This window comes from Condylura cristata, unplaced genomic scaffold (genome assembly GCF_000260355.1).
Source record: "Condylura cristata isolate star-nosed mole 26May11 unplaced genomic scaffold, ConCri1.0 scaffold00001, whole genome shotgun sequence".
Classification (NCBI taxonomy): Eukaryota; Metazoa; Chordata; class Mammalia; order Eulipotyphla; family Talpidae; genus Condylura; species Condylura cristata.
Genome location: NW_004567102.1, coordinates 65664873 through 65679746, shown reverse-complemented (window position 1 = coordinate 65679746; position 14874 = coordinate 65664873). Strand labels below are relative to the sequence as shown.

At 36.6% G+C, this 14874-nt stretch overlaps 1 protein-coding gene across 2 annotated transcripts in view; it reads right to left on the bottom strand.

Annotated features, from left to right (window-relative positions):
• The window catches only part of LAMA2 (laminin, alpha 2), a 489259-nt gene that overhangs the window by 106767 nt on the left and 367618 nt on the right, over nucleotides 1-14874 (bottom strand). For both annotated transcript variants that reach the window (XM_004673842.1, XM_004673843.1), the window contains exons 33-34: nucleotides 10885-11027; nucleotides 8044-8142 (exon numbers count right to left, since the gene is read on the bottom strand). In XM_004673842.1, the coding sequence (XP_004673899.1) occupies nucleotides 8044-8142; nucleotides 10885-11027 (242 nt within the window). The remainder of the gene's footprint in view (nucleotides 1-8043; nucleotides 8143-10884; nucleotides 11028-14874) is intronic.

Sequence of the window (14874 nt, the reverse complement as noted above, 5' to 3'; positions counted from 1 at the left end):
GTACAAGCGAAATTTACAAAAATGTGTTACACCCAAGACAGGGTACTGCTAATGTTACAGATGAATGCTAAATACTACATAATGGGAGCTGTGTGTCTGATTTGGTTGGGCTCTTGTATTTTGTTAAATTATCATCTCCATCCCTGAGCTGTCTTCCCTCTTTCTCACTATTATCTTATCCTCTGAGTATTTGATAAATGTCTTCTCATTTATCCTAATATGTTGGACAATCTTCCTTTCATTCTCTATCTTTGATTTTCTTATTTTTACATCCTCTTATCTCTGTTCTATAATTTTTCCAGTGTTCCTTTGTAAATGATTCCTTACACGGTACCTTATATGTATTTCTCTTACTTTTGATTACCATTTTTTTCATATTCAAGCAGACTCAACTAGTTAATATTTCCCTTCTTCCCCCCTCCCCATTTTTAAAAAGAGAGTATTTATATCTAGGCAGCATGCATTATCAGTAGGCACACATTAATTTTCTTCTGAACAATGTAACTGTTACTTTCTTGCTTTTGCTCAAGCAGTTCTCACTGTGCCTCCTGAAATGTGCACATAATTTTCTTGGTTGGATATTACTAGGGTCTTTTATTTCTGCCTTCTTATGTTAAAACTAGAATCTAATGGAGCAAATCTAACTATTGAACAGATAATATTGCCACCCACCTTTGCATTTACAGACGTACATGGTTTCCTGCTAAAATTACAGTTCAGATCTAATCATTTATATGCTATCCTCGAGGGTCATCTTCAAACATGACCAGTTCTGCATATCTGTGTCAGTAAAGTACTCTTCATGCAAGCTACTAGGATGTGCAAGGAAAGATCCAGAGAGTGGCCAATGATCCTCTGGATGATAACTAGTCAGTTCCATGTGACATTTCTCCCTAAATAATTCAGGTGTCAATCTGCAATTCCAATCCAAATAAGTATGACTTGTTATATATTATCTCTCTCTTTTAAAATATAAAAGCATAAACTAAAACATTGTTGGCAGCCCAACAATTTTAAAACTATAAATAAGGCATTGTAAACATGCGATATTGTTAACACCTAAATAATTAAAAAACTAGTTGCATCATTTTGGAAATGTTTCATCCTCATTTAAATTTGATTTTTCACTAGGCTAAAGAGGAATGCAAATAAAGTTAAAAGGCAACAAAAGAATGCAAATAAAGTTAAAATTGGATACTTTCTGAGTTAGTAAAAATTTGCAATGTTCTGAAGTTACATATATTACATACCATTCTGCCCTAATGTAATGTAAATTCTTAATAGATGTTTAATCAAAGTAAGCAAAATATCCAATTCAATATATGTTTGGATGTAATGCATTTTGGAGAAATTAGGAATAAAAGCTTAGTTTTCATTTCTCTACCGTTCACCTGGTTGTTGAAATGCAATTATTTGATCACCATTGATTACTTTATATAGCAAGTATTGACTGAACATTTTGTCAATGATAGTAGCAATACCATAGTGAGAAAACAAACAAACAAACAAACATATGCTTCCTACCATTTTGGATGTTGTAATCTGGTGAATTAGAGAAGTATCTGTCAAATGATTACAAAACAAACAAAATTACAAACTATGAGACAAACACAGCAGTATAAGGAAATTGTAGGCATCATACCTGCAATGTCACATAAGGCAAGCTCCCATGAGTTCAGGTTTGAAAGGTGAACTGTACTTAACATATGTTAACAAGATGTAAGAGGAGGTGATTTACCTTCACAGCTGAAAAAAATGTATGGAAAAACTCCATGATAGAACATGATACTTGAAGGACACTATGGGGGTGTAAAGATTATCAGGGCACATGTGTTTGGAGATGGGGCTGAAGGGAGGATTTGGGTATTTATCTGAGGATAAGGAGAAGCCAGGGCAGGAACTTAAGCAAGGTATGTATTCAAGTCTAAATAACAGAAGAGCATTTTGGACACATTGTAGAGCATAAATTGGTATAAAAACAGCAGCAAAAGCAGGGTGAATAGTTAATGCTAACACTGTAATCTCAAACCAAAGAGCATGAATACTGGACGAGACTAGAGTAGTGGAGGATGTAGCATGTATGCAGAAGTGTATTTGACAAGGGGTTGGGGAGGTGGGAAATCAGTAAAGAAAAGAGTCATGGAAGGTTTTGACATTTCTGGCTTACACATTCAATGCTTAAGATTCCAGTGACCAGAACCATGAGTAGGGGCAGAGATGAAGCTGGGAAGTTAAGAATCAGATCACGATAGGAGAGCTGCAGATGCTGAATAAAATGGAGGACTGCTTGTTTTAGAAATTAAAGGTGGATGACAGTAATATGATCAGATCTGTGATTCAGAAAGTTCAATATGGCATTAATAGTAATTGGTTGGACTTGGGTAAAACTTAGAAAGACAGGTCATAGAAAGGAACTTCATTGGGTTGAAGGGTAAAAATGAGAAGGTAGAGTGAAGGGCATCTTATTCTGTTTGGGGAAACTGGTTAAATCTTGTAGGGAAAAACACTGAAGAGATTTACATAGGTGAAGATAGGAATTATAAAAGGAAAACCATGAATTTAACTGGAGATGGTCAGTGGATAGTTATATATGGCCAAAGCACAAGAATGAAGCATTTTCTGAAAATATAAATTTTTGAATCATTACAATGGAAAGGCAATTAAATCCAAAGAAAGTGTGAAGAATGAAAGGATATGTGATCTGAGTTTCAGGCTCTAAGAAAACCAACTTTTAAGAGATGATGAGCAGAGGATGTCTCAAAAGTGAAAGGTCAAAGAATTAAGAGGAAAACAGAATGATGAGTATGTCAAAAAAGAAGGCTCAAATTTGGCAATTGCTATAGGGAGCTGAAGGAAAATAATGTTTGCATTAGATTTGATTACCAACTTTTCATGGGTTATCTTTTAATAATATTTTTAGTAGCAAGTTGGAGTGGACATATAAAACTAAATGCAGACCTATTTCCTTGTCTTCCCCTAAATTTGGGTATGAAACAAAGGACTCTGGCTATAGAGGCCTACAGAGTCATCATCAAAAGCATCTAAAATATCCACACATATTGTAGAACAGTTTGAATGTGTTGAATATGATTCCTGTATTCAAGAACATTAATCCAAATGGAAAGATAATATGGAAAAATAAAAATACAACAATGAGATACATGATTATGTCATATTTTGCTAACATAATATTTACACATTAAATTTTCATGAAATATATGTTAGCTGTTTGTTTTGGGGAGGAACATCATTCTTTTCACCAAAGGTTTTATAAGGATATACAGAGATATAGGTTTTCTCCATTAAAAACAAACCAAAACCTAAGCCCTTACAGGAGAGAAAACAGTTCCTTCAACAGCAATGCAAAACAAAATTTGTCAAATGTTTTAACAAATATACAGGATGTATTCATCATAAAGCAGCTGGCCTGTCAACAAAACAGAAAAAAAAAATCATCAAAGGATTGGCTGTACCAATCAAAGCACTTTCCAGAGGAAAGACAGAGTCACCAGATTTCTATCGGCAGAGTAGTTCTAAATTTTGGCTGGTATCAGAGTCACCTGAAGAGCTCTAGAAAGTTCCAGTGTGGATGTGACACCAGGAATTTTCAAGGTGCTGTCCTAGGTCAAGAAGTTGCCCCTCTCATGGATAATTGGAAATCATGTCCATTGCATTCCTCATTTGATGGTCCCAAATACTGGACCCTTCATGGTTGTGAGCTGAAGAAAGTGGTGGTTTTAGCTTGATCCTGTTAGATGTTTAAGTCATTCAACCCTCTGGTGATGGTTCATGTGCATCAGTTCAACTATTACTATCAGTGCAGCTGACCACAGGGAAATAACTCATTGTGTTGACTGCAGTATTAAGTCTCCATGACAGCTATATTTCCAATTATAGATATGGGAAGGACAATTTCACTAGTGATAATTTCTGTTTCCTCCCCCTATCATCACTCTGTCACGGAGATTCCTGCTTCCAGCAGTCTTATTTTTAGGCTCTTTTTTTTTTTTTTAACAAAAACTAAATAATGGGCATATAAAAACAGAATTGGAATGTGAAAGAGAGAAAAGGAATAAAATCACAGTGGGAACTCTGGCAAACACTACCTCAGCCAGGTGACCGAAGTCAACATCAGCAGTAATAAGACATACTGACCGGATGAGTCAGAATATGATGTGATAAAAATGATCCTTTACCTCTGTGGTATCTCCCACAAAACCTATATGAAATACATGGCATGTCAAAACTGTCAAAATAATCAAAAGAAAAGGAAAGTCTGAGAAACTGTCACAGTCTAGAGGAGGTTAGGAAGCCATAGGACAAAAAGTAAAGTAGTATCCTGATGGGATCCTGGAACAATAAAAGGCAGTAGGTAAAACTGAAGAGATCTTAATTAAGTATAGTTTTTGGGTAATAGTGAATCAATATTAAACTATTAACTGTGACAGATGTACCATACTATGATTTTAATAGTAGGGGAAAGGGAAGTATGGTGTAAACAGATAAAATCCTGCCTCATCTTTTAAACTGTTCTGTATGTATAAAAATATTCTAAAATAACAGGCTTATTTTAAAACTAGCATTGCAAGTAACTCAAATTGGATGATGTATGATGCAAAATTATAAAATTGAGAAGATAACAAAGGTGACAATCTAAATGACTTTGGGTATGGTGATAACTTGGTGATAATGACTCTTTAGATAAAACACTGAATAAATAATCCATGAAAATATAACCGATAAATTGGACTTTTCATTAAAATTAAAAATGTCTGTATAGCACAAGTCTCTCTCAGGAGAATGAGAACACTAACTACTGATGGAAAAATTATTTACAAAGACATAACATATAGGACTGTTGTGCAAAATATACAAAGCACTCAAAATTCAATAATCTTAAGTAAGTCTATAATGCAAAGAAGAGCATCCATCTTATCCTGTTTAGGACATTACCAAAAAATCTCACATATCAGGTGATTTTTAAAGAATAAAGATTTATCTCTCATAGTTCTAAGCTTGTTAAGTACAAGATTAAGTCTGAAGATTTGGTGTCTGGTGATAATCTGTTCTCTGGTTCATGGATAGTATTCTTTCACATTGCAAAGAAGGATGGCAGAGCCTTCCATGAAGTCTCTTCTATAAGGGCACTAATTCCATCCACAAGGCCTCTGTTTTCATGATTTATTCATTCCCCAAATGCTTCCCCATTGGAAAGTTTCTCTTTGGATAATTTTACACCTTGAGGAGTAGGATTTTAACACAAGAATTCTGGCAATAATGTGAATATTTCACCAACAGCAATACCTGCGAAGATATCTCATAGGAGATATACATATAGCAACTAAATATATAAAAAGATGCCTCACATCATATATAGTTAAGGGAGTTTAAATTAAGTTGAGATACTAGTATACCCCTATTAAAACAGCCAAAATTCAAGATACTGACAATACCAAATACTGATGAGAATTAGAGCAATAAAGGCATTTAATTATTGCTAGTGGAAATGTAAATTGGCCCAGATGCTTTGGAAGATATTTGATGATTTCTTATAAAACAAAAGATACTCTTATCATATGATGTAAAGTTGATTTTTACTCAAATGAACTGAAAACTTACATCCACACAAAAACCTATACACAAATGCTTCTAGAAGCTTTATTCACATGCCAAACTTGAAAGCAACCAAGATGTCCCTCAGTAGGTAAATGAATACATAAAGTGATACATTCAGATAACAGGGAATGTCATTCAGTGCTATAAAGAAATGAACTATAGGGCCATGAAAACACATGGGAACAACCAGAAAAATATATGATGAAGTGAAAGCAACCAATTTGAAATAGCTACATATGGTATCATTCCAACTATACAGCATTCTGGAAGGCAAAACAATAGAGAGTAAACAGAGGCGTGCTGGGGTTAGGAAAGAGGAAGGGATGAGTGGGTGGAGTACAGCGAAACACTGTCTATGATACTATCATGATGGAAACTCATCATTAAACATTTATCAAAACCCATACAATGTCCCCAACACCAAAAGGCAACCCTAAACTATGGACCTTGAGTGATAGCAAGGTTCACTACGGTAACAGTGTACCACTGTGTGGTAACCACAGAAACTGGTAAAATGCAAAGTGGTGCCTATTTAGGATAGGGTGTTTGGGGAAACCCCGTATTTTGCACTCAGGTTTGCTTTGAACTATATTTTTCTCTAAAATAGAAAATCAATTTAAAAAGTTTTACTGGCCCTCCCTGGTGGCACAGCAGGATAAAGCACAGCACTAAGAAGTTAAAGCCACTTCAGCATGAGATCGATCTCCCCCATCCCCCAGGTGACCCACATGGCGCGGCAGACCTCTCCTGACCCACCCGCTGCTCCCCTCAGCAGTGTACTTCATCAGTAGGCCTGTTCTGCTCCCCACTCTGTCTCTGGTGAATCCTCTCACCGCCCCTGCACCTCTGGCCTGTAACCCTAGTTCTGTAAGCATAAATAAAGAAATAAATCTTGTTTAAAAAATTTTTCTGTAGGAATGTCTTCGGGAAAGATGAAAGGATCTAAGACATAATTAAGAAATAATGAAGATCTGGCTCTGCAATGAATATATTTTGTGCCTTTAGGCTCAGGTCACTAAGATATAATCAACCTATTGTCGTCAAAGATGACTTCAGCTTAATGTACACCTTAATCCCAGTCTGTCATTCTATAATAGTATATACAAACACAGCAAAGTCTCAATATGTATTCAATTAATTAATAAATAAAATACCATGACAATCACCTGGAATTTTCCCCAATTGTCTCTAGCCAGATTAAATTATTTCAATTGCATGTATTCCTCAGGTACCGTTTTCATTCTTATATTTTATTTCATGTGTATTATATATTTGCATGCAGTTGTCCCTATATTTCCTTTTGTACAGTTTAGCTTACACACTCCACACACACACACACATACACACACACATGCACACACTTGATTGCAAGCATGCTGAAAATAGATATTGGGGTTCATTACTTTCTTTTATCTGCTAACAACGAACTTGGCTTTTCTAGGTAGTAAATTTTGGCCCATGTCTGTTGAATTTAGTTTATGCTGCTATGATATTTTAAAATTTCTTGATTTATATTTAAATAATAGGTAATTATTAACTGTTAAATTAGTATGAAATGCATGGATCCATTAACTACATTTGCAAGAAACTATTTTGTACCTCTATTCTACCTTGCTAGTGCACAGATTGGTAAACATGTTCTGTATGCTGTTGTAACATCAGGGCTGTTGTTCAGCATCATATACTCAGAAGTTCTTGTGATTTCCATGTGGGAAATTTCTCAAAGTAGGAGATTAGGTGGAACTAGTCCTGGACCAGGGGGAACATAGATACTGGCTCCTACTTAGGTGCCTGAGATGAGTGAATTGGGTGGCACTGCTAGTTCATTTCATTTTCAAGGCTGAGGTATCTCTTTTTAAAAACCATCTATAAGAATCTTCTACTTCTGAAACTCTGTCGCTGAAAGCTCTTACGTAATCAAACTGGATCTTTAAATTACAGGCTAGTGTTCATGCATTTTTCTGGCCACAAGATGGCGGACTTTATGTTATTTTCATTCTCCGTCAGCAAAAAGAACCGTAACCTCTTGTAGTTTTGAAAGATTAGAGTTCAGTTCTTGAAAAGGTCTTTCCATGCTGGTTTGATTGTCTTTTACATTGTGTTATTTTCTAATGAAGTAACATTGATTTACAAATCTGTGTATGATTTAGAAGCGTAGGTTCACACCTCTCCAAGTGCAGGCTTTGAATTTTCACAATTAAAATTTTCTCTTTGCTGAGGGATGCTGATTCAGTATGTACACAAATGCAAAATCCATGAGTTCCAGGATTTTATTTGAGACAGAAGTAGCAAGTCAAAAATGCATCCATTTCATGCATCAAGTTGAGAATTAGGAAGAACATTATTAGCATTTCAGAAATTGAAGTAACTTTCTTATATGCATATCATCTATCAACTATGAGATGATTTGTGATTTTGTGAACTTACCCTGGTCAGAAGCTCATTCATTTCTGTCACAAGTGTGTTCACATTGCCTTCTGCCAGCTGAATAAGCCTTTCTGGAGCTCTCTGAGGTGAGAGCAAGTGCTGAAAAAGATTTCATTTGTGTATATTTTAGTTTGTCTTGAAGGGTGCATGGGTTGAATATTTAACAGAATGCATTTTTCCTTTATATTTAGCCTTCTCACCTTCATAGCAAATAGAACTATTATACAAAACATTGTATAAAATATTCTGGCAAATAATACACATTGCACTAATTTATTAAAAAGTATATGTCAGGTGTTTTTAAATTTAATTCTTACAATAATTCTCACAATTATTTCATTTAGTTTTTATGAGGTGATTTTGTGTCTGAGGAAACTGACTTGATGAGGCTTAAAAATTTACCTAAGATAACTTGGCCCAGATAGGGTCAAGTTGAGATGAGCTATGATTCTTTAGGATTCCTGTTTCAACCAGCAGATACACAATGTATAAAAGACAACTGGAGCCCCTGACGGGGGCCCTGGCTGGACCTTGACTAACTAGCCCGAACTTAGTCTTGGAAGGAGCTGGACCAGTACTCACAGGCAGGCCATGTTCTCCTATTGAACATAAACAACCTCAAATAACACTCATAGCAGGCCAATTTCTCTCTGACAGTTACAAATAAAACAGAAAATGAGACCTCTCCACATTGTTGTCTAAGCATAGAAAAAACATGGTCTTTGGGTAGACAACAAAAGTACCAAAACTACATTTACTGCTAATATGGGTGACCACTGTCTCCTTATTCATCATAGCTCCGACCTCCCTCTTCTAGATCGGAATAATCAACTATAGAATTACTCTGACTTTCTAACTCACCGAGTCCAGTGCAAACCCCTGCTTCTTTGAAAACTGCCTAGTGTGAGCCTGTTATAAGCTATTCTTAATATCCTCTTACTGAAATGCTCCCAAATTCCCCATAATTTGTAGCAGTCCTTGTTACATCTTAATAAACCCAACTTTGTGAATTGCTGATGTTTTCTGGCCACAACCTGAGAGTACTTACAAGTAAAAGGAATTGAGCAAAGAGATCACTTAACTTGCTTACAACTTTTAAATATAAAAGTGGCCCCCACATACTTCAATATTACTGATTATGAAAGAAGAACACCAACACAGAATCAACAAAGGCTAGAATTTAAGGGAACTCAAGTATCTGCATACAGTCCTAATTCACACCTGTACCTCTATTCATGTGGCTCTTTTAGATTTAGTGGCCACAGAATGTGTGTGCCAGGAGTCAGGGAGACAAGGCATTGGTGAGTTGTGTCCTCTCAGGGAAGTGAGTTTCTCTGTCTGCTTTGCAAAGGAGGTTCCTCTTGACAGGCCACTATTCAAATCCCAGCTCTACACTTAGTAGCCACGAGACTCTGCATCTCACAAGTAACTTCAGTTTCCTGGTACCATAATACATGGTAGCTGATCTAATACTGCTTCCTAATTTGGGGAGTGTCTGTAGGATTTATACATGGTAATACATACATAAATCTTTATTCAATTGTCTCGTCTTTATACAATTGTTTAGTATACATCAACAAATGTTAGTTATTCTTGTTTTTGCCATACTGGTGTCTTCTGGAAAATAGGTATCATATTATTATCAGAAAGGTGACTTATTTTAGTCTTCATCAATATTTCTCTGCTTATTAAAATGTGTCTATCCAATTTCCAACTCAAATTACCTTCTCACCCAGGATGCATTCTGTGGCTATCTATTTCTTCAATATTATACTCTACAGTATGTAAAATTTTTATAAAGTGTATCATGTTTAGGTATTTTTGTTAATAGCTTTATCAATATTTTATTGTTTTTGAATCACATAGCTACTCAGTTTTCTGAAGGTAGTGATTACATTCTAGAGTCATGAAAATTCCAGTTAACCAAATGCAAAACTAGAAACATTCAATTTCTAAAAAACATTTGACAATTGAGTGTCAGTAATCACTCTTCATTGTTTCCCATCAACTAAACTCCCAATTTCCTTAATATTTGCCTATCCTATTAATTCCTGAGAGGTTTAACAAAGTTTCATAATAATGTTTGTCAGACTAGTGCTTGTTGAAGTACTTTCGAATGTCTACTCTTTCTCTATGAAAACTGTTATTCTCGTGATTCAGTTCAGGCACTATATTGAAATGTCAATACAGTCACTTCAGGAACTGGGGCTAGGCGCCTGAAAGAGGGACACAGGGCCTGGAGCTCAGAGCCTACATTGGCATGCCAATTTATTCCTTTGGCAGATGGCACAGGCAAATCATGGGTATTTGTCTAGTGAGGCCAAGTGTCATTTCAACACCTTTTGCAAGGGGTGCTCTAGTTCAAATGGTGAAAAGATAGGAGAACTGCAGGTGCGAGGAGAGAGCTGTGTGGGAGCAGTTGGCCTCATACTCTTGTGGCAAGCAGCAATTTACTTTTAGCAAAAATCATCTGCTATTTTATATTAATGCTTTTAATTTGAATTTTATTGGTTTCTTAGAGTCTGGTAAGAATTAATTTGTTTTGCTTTTATGGAGCTATGAGTTCATACTTGATTTTATGTTTGCACATATTTAAGGAACATAATAAAATTGATTTAGGCCCAACACGAAGGGTACATGAGCTTATTTTCCCTTAATAGCAATCTGTATATTATAGTTCTCAAGTATGAAAAACATGGTTTAGGAAGTCTTTGAATTTCTCTAACAGCTGCTTGCCTTGATTTGGGGCAATGAGAAGAGAATTTAGCCATTACAGCGATTACCTCTTGGGCAACTACTGTCAAATCTTCCCTGCCTCTTGTTGTTATTGCTTCAATTTACCTTCAATTCCTGAGTCGTATTTTCAAGACCATATAGCATTTTATATGGAGCAGGCAGTGGGCCAGTGAGGTTGATGGTCATGGCCATCTGCTCCAAGCGCGCCAGGTCACCGAGAAGAAGGCCAGTGCATTCATCTCCACAAACTGTGAAAGGAGAACGACAGAGAACACTTACTTCTGCTCAACATCCCATGCAGATGTTTAGAGATTTCAACTATGAAGTACTTTATGGCCCAAGTATAATTTTGTGAAAGATGACGTTACTCATTTTAGATAATTACTGTTTTAGAACAGATGACTTGAAAAAAATGAAAACAACAAAAGAACAGATGAATACATCACCCAGAATTGAAAATATGGATGGTGATATGAACAGAAGAACCAAAGAGGTACGACAAGTGGGTTTTGAGGGAAATGGTATAGTGCAGAAGTGTCACAAAAGAGGCCAGACAGAGAATATAGAACTGTAAAGTATCCAGTATTTCCACTGAATAACCTAGAGGAAACAGGGGAATGAAACAGTTTCCAGACTAGGATTATCCCATCTTGCAGATAAATAATTGCTAAGTGTCAGAAATGCTGAATTTTTTAAGTAGCCAAGAGAGCTAATGCACTATCTAGTATTTTTAATGATTATTAAAGTTGGATGGTGGTAGAAGAAGGGTGATGGTAGAGTTACTTGTGAAGTTGGTGGAGAGAAAAACGGATTCTCTTCATTATCAAATTAATTTCATAAGTAGCAGCATATTTTCTAATAAAAGTGTATTGACTCTTTTGGAGGATTTAACCATATGCATATTCAGTCGGAACATTTCAGTTCAAAACAATTTTTCCCTTTGCATCACAAAATAATGAGGTGTATCTTTTCCTTGCCAAACAGGGTGTACAGCTCTACTTATGATATGCACTCATGCATACAGTTATAATTTCTACCTTAGACTCTTCAGATAAAGGTATCAAAACTGTACACACTTTAGGGGAGAGGAAAATAAATACCATGGGGATCACTGAGATTTGGAGTAACTTTGGGTCATGCCAAAACTGGCAAGAATTCAATTAGTTCTCTAAACAGCACTCCCCTGAGCTGTGTAATGGAGAGAAACCATTAACTAAAGCTTGTAAACAAAGAGCAGTAGTACAGAGTGTGGTTTTGACAGGATGGCAGTTTGAGGTGAGTTGCAATATCCCCTTTCAGGGATGAGACAGCCCACGCAGGATTTCAATAAATCAGCTTCTTACAGGTGACAGCTATTTTGGTAGAGTGCCACCTGCTGGAGCTTTGCAATCTCCTGGCACCTTAGAAGCTGATTGAATAAAGGCTTTGGAGATGGGAGCTAAAGTCTGAATTGGAGATGTATCACTCCCCCTTGCCCCAAACAGAATGAAGGAGGATTTACATAGGAATTAAGGAAGAGGATCTTGTGGTTTCAAACCCTAAATTCAACGCACAAGCTTCAGAAACTTCAACAGATCTGCCTATATGAAACAATTACACAAAATAACCTAGAAAACAAGTATGTCCTAAGCTGGCTCTCTGTAGACTCTGTGACACTCTCTGGTTTTCAAACTCTAGTAGATCTCAGAATCATCTGAAGTACTTTCTTAAATTGCAAAAGGTTGTGCCAAACCCACTATGTTCCCAACTCAAGTGCTTGAATTAACTGGTTTCTGATACTCTGAGAAATGTTTTTCTACCAAGCTTCCCTATGGATGCTGGTACTTCTGGTCTAGGTACCATACTCTAAGTAGCAACCAGTAGCAGCATTAGCATCACCTACTTGCTGATCAAAGAAAAATACATAGATTTGCCCTGCTCCAGCTCTAGGGAATCAAAACATGTCTTTCAGAAAGAACTGATCTCTATTCACTGAAGTTTGGAAAGCACTTCTGGAGATTATCGGTTCTCAGTTTTGGCTGAATATCAGACTCACATGAGGATTTTTAAAACACAAAGATCCAGGGAATCTGACTTGATGTGTTTGTTGTTAAGGCCCAGGCACTAGGGTTTTTGAAAGGTTTCAGGTGATCTAATCATGCGGCCAGGATTTTGAGCCCCCTGGACCAGATGATAAACTTTATGTGTATGTGTTTCTAAAAGGAGCAATGATTTGCAAGGATTTACTTTCTGTCTCCTGTGCTTAGAACACCTGGCCACCATTTTCTCATATGTATTTTTCTCTGAGACATTCAGATCAAGTGTTGGGGATTACTCCCTCAGAGAGGAAGGTCATAATGACTGCAATTAGGGCCCATTATCTTGCTATCTTTGCAGGCTAGTGGGCATAGGCTACTTTGTCCCCTTATTTACATATTGTTTATCTCTCACTTTACACCTTTCCTCAGAAGAGACTTTGATCATCTTTGGTCACAGAGCTCAAGAAAGTGACTTTCACATAGTAAACAACCAATAAATATTTGTTTATACTTATCTTTGTGAAAGAAGAGCCAAAGAATATTTTGTGGATGATCAGGGAGTTAGAAGGAGAAGTCAGGGACAACAGAAAATATCTGAATGTCAAAATATCACATGTGATAGGAAATGGAGAACCACAAGATGTGAGATGCAAGAAAACAGGATAAAAACAGTGGTTAGAGAGAAAATTGTCTTGTGATTGGAGAGGCAGAGATGACCTGATGCCAAGGAGATGACTGTTATGATACCTGCATGAGGTGATTCAGTGTGGGCCCAGGAAATTGTTATTGGAATGGGGACAAGGAGTAGATGAAAAGTGATACAAAACATTAGATCCAGACACAGCACAACTGGGTTACTGATCAGAGAGAGGCAATGGTTGTTTCTGGGTTGGATCAGAAACAGTTAACCGCTTCTTTGCTGTGTCTTTTAGGTGATGGTCTCCATTTCACTCCCCTTGAACTAGTTGTCTATATGAACAACCCAGGCCCGAAGACATAGCAGAGGGACACTTTTAACATAAGAGCCTCAGTTTCAAGGGGTTTTGCAGATTCTGCTTTCACATTTTTGGCGTCCTGCTGACTTGTGAATCCAAGGCTTTTCTCTTTGAGGAAGAGAAGCCACCAAAGTGGGAGCATGGACACCCAACCATTCCTGCTGCAGCGCTGTGTAGGAGAGAAGCTACCTGGATCTTTTGGACATGACAACAAAGGAACTATTTAGTGGAGTCTGGTCCAAACTGCCAGCCTATGGGATCATGAGAATATATACAGTCATTTTAACTGATGGAATTTAGCATTAGATAACTGATATCATTTCCCAAATCTACAATGTGTGATTGCAATGGACTATGGGTACTTTGAAGTAGGAGGGTTCCTGTGTCCCCAGCTGAGGGGAGAAATCCTGTATTGTCAAAATATTAATAGTACTTCATTAAAATAAAGTAAATGGATGTTTCAAAGCATGAATTGAGAGTAGAGATTTTCAGGTTCGATTTCTATTAAAAACAAGTCTTAGAAACATTTTTTTTTTTTAAAGATTTGGACAATACATTTTATGGGGGTGGGGTGGGGAATGGGATCAAAAATGTGTGGGAGGAAGTGCACTGGGCTATGGTGATGGCATGTGGGTGATTGATGATGGGAAGCCCATGGGGATTACAACTGAGATGGAAAAAGGCACAAAATGATGTAAAAATAAACTATTGCAAATGAATAAATAAATAAAAAGATTTGACAATACAAGGGTGCCTTTTCCACTGAGCCCTATTCATTATCATTTTAACAGTTCTATTTGATTTACACTGAAGATATATTTTGGGCAGGTTACAGCTCAGAATATAAGTAAGCAATATGCTTTTATTTATTTTTTTGCACCTTCAAGATAAAATTACTTGATAGTACAGATGTGTTGCAGTGTGTTTTTCAGGAATTCTTTGTTAGTTCCATCCATGATTTATTTATCATTTATTACATGCCTATTTCCAAGAAGGAATTGAATAATTTTGTTGATAATGGGATGGCTAGAGCCTCTTTACTGATGGTTCCAGAAATTTCCACTGGAAAGTTTTGCTTTTTT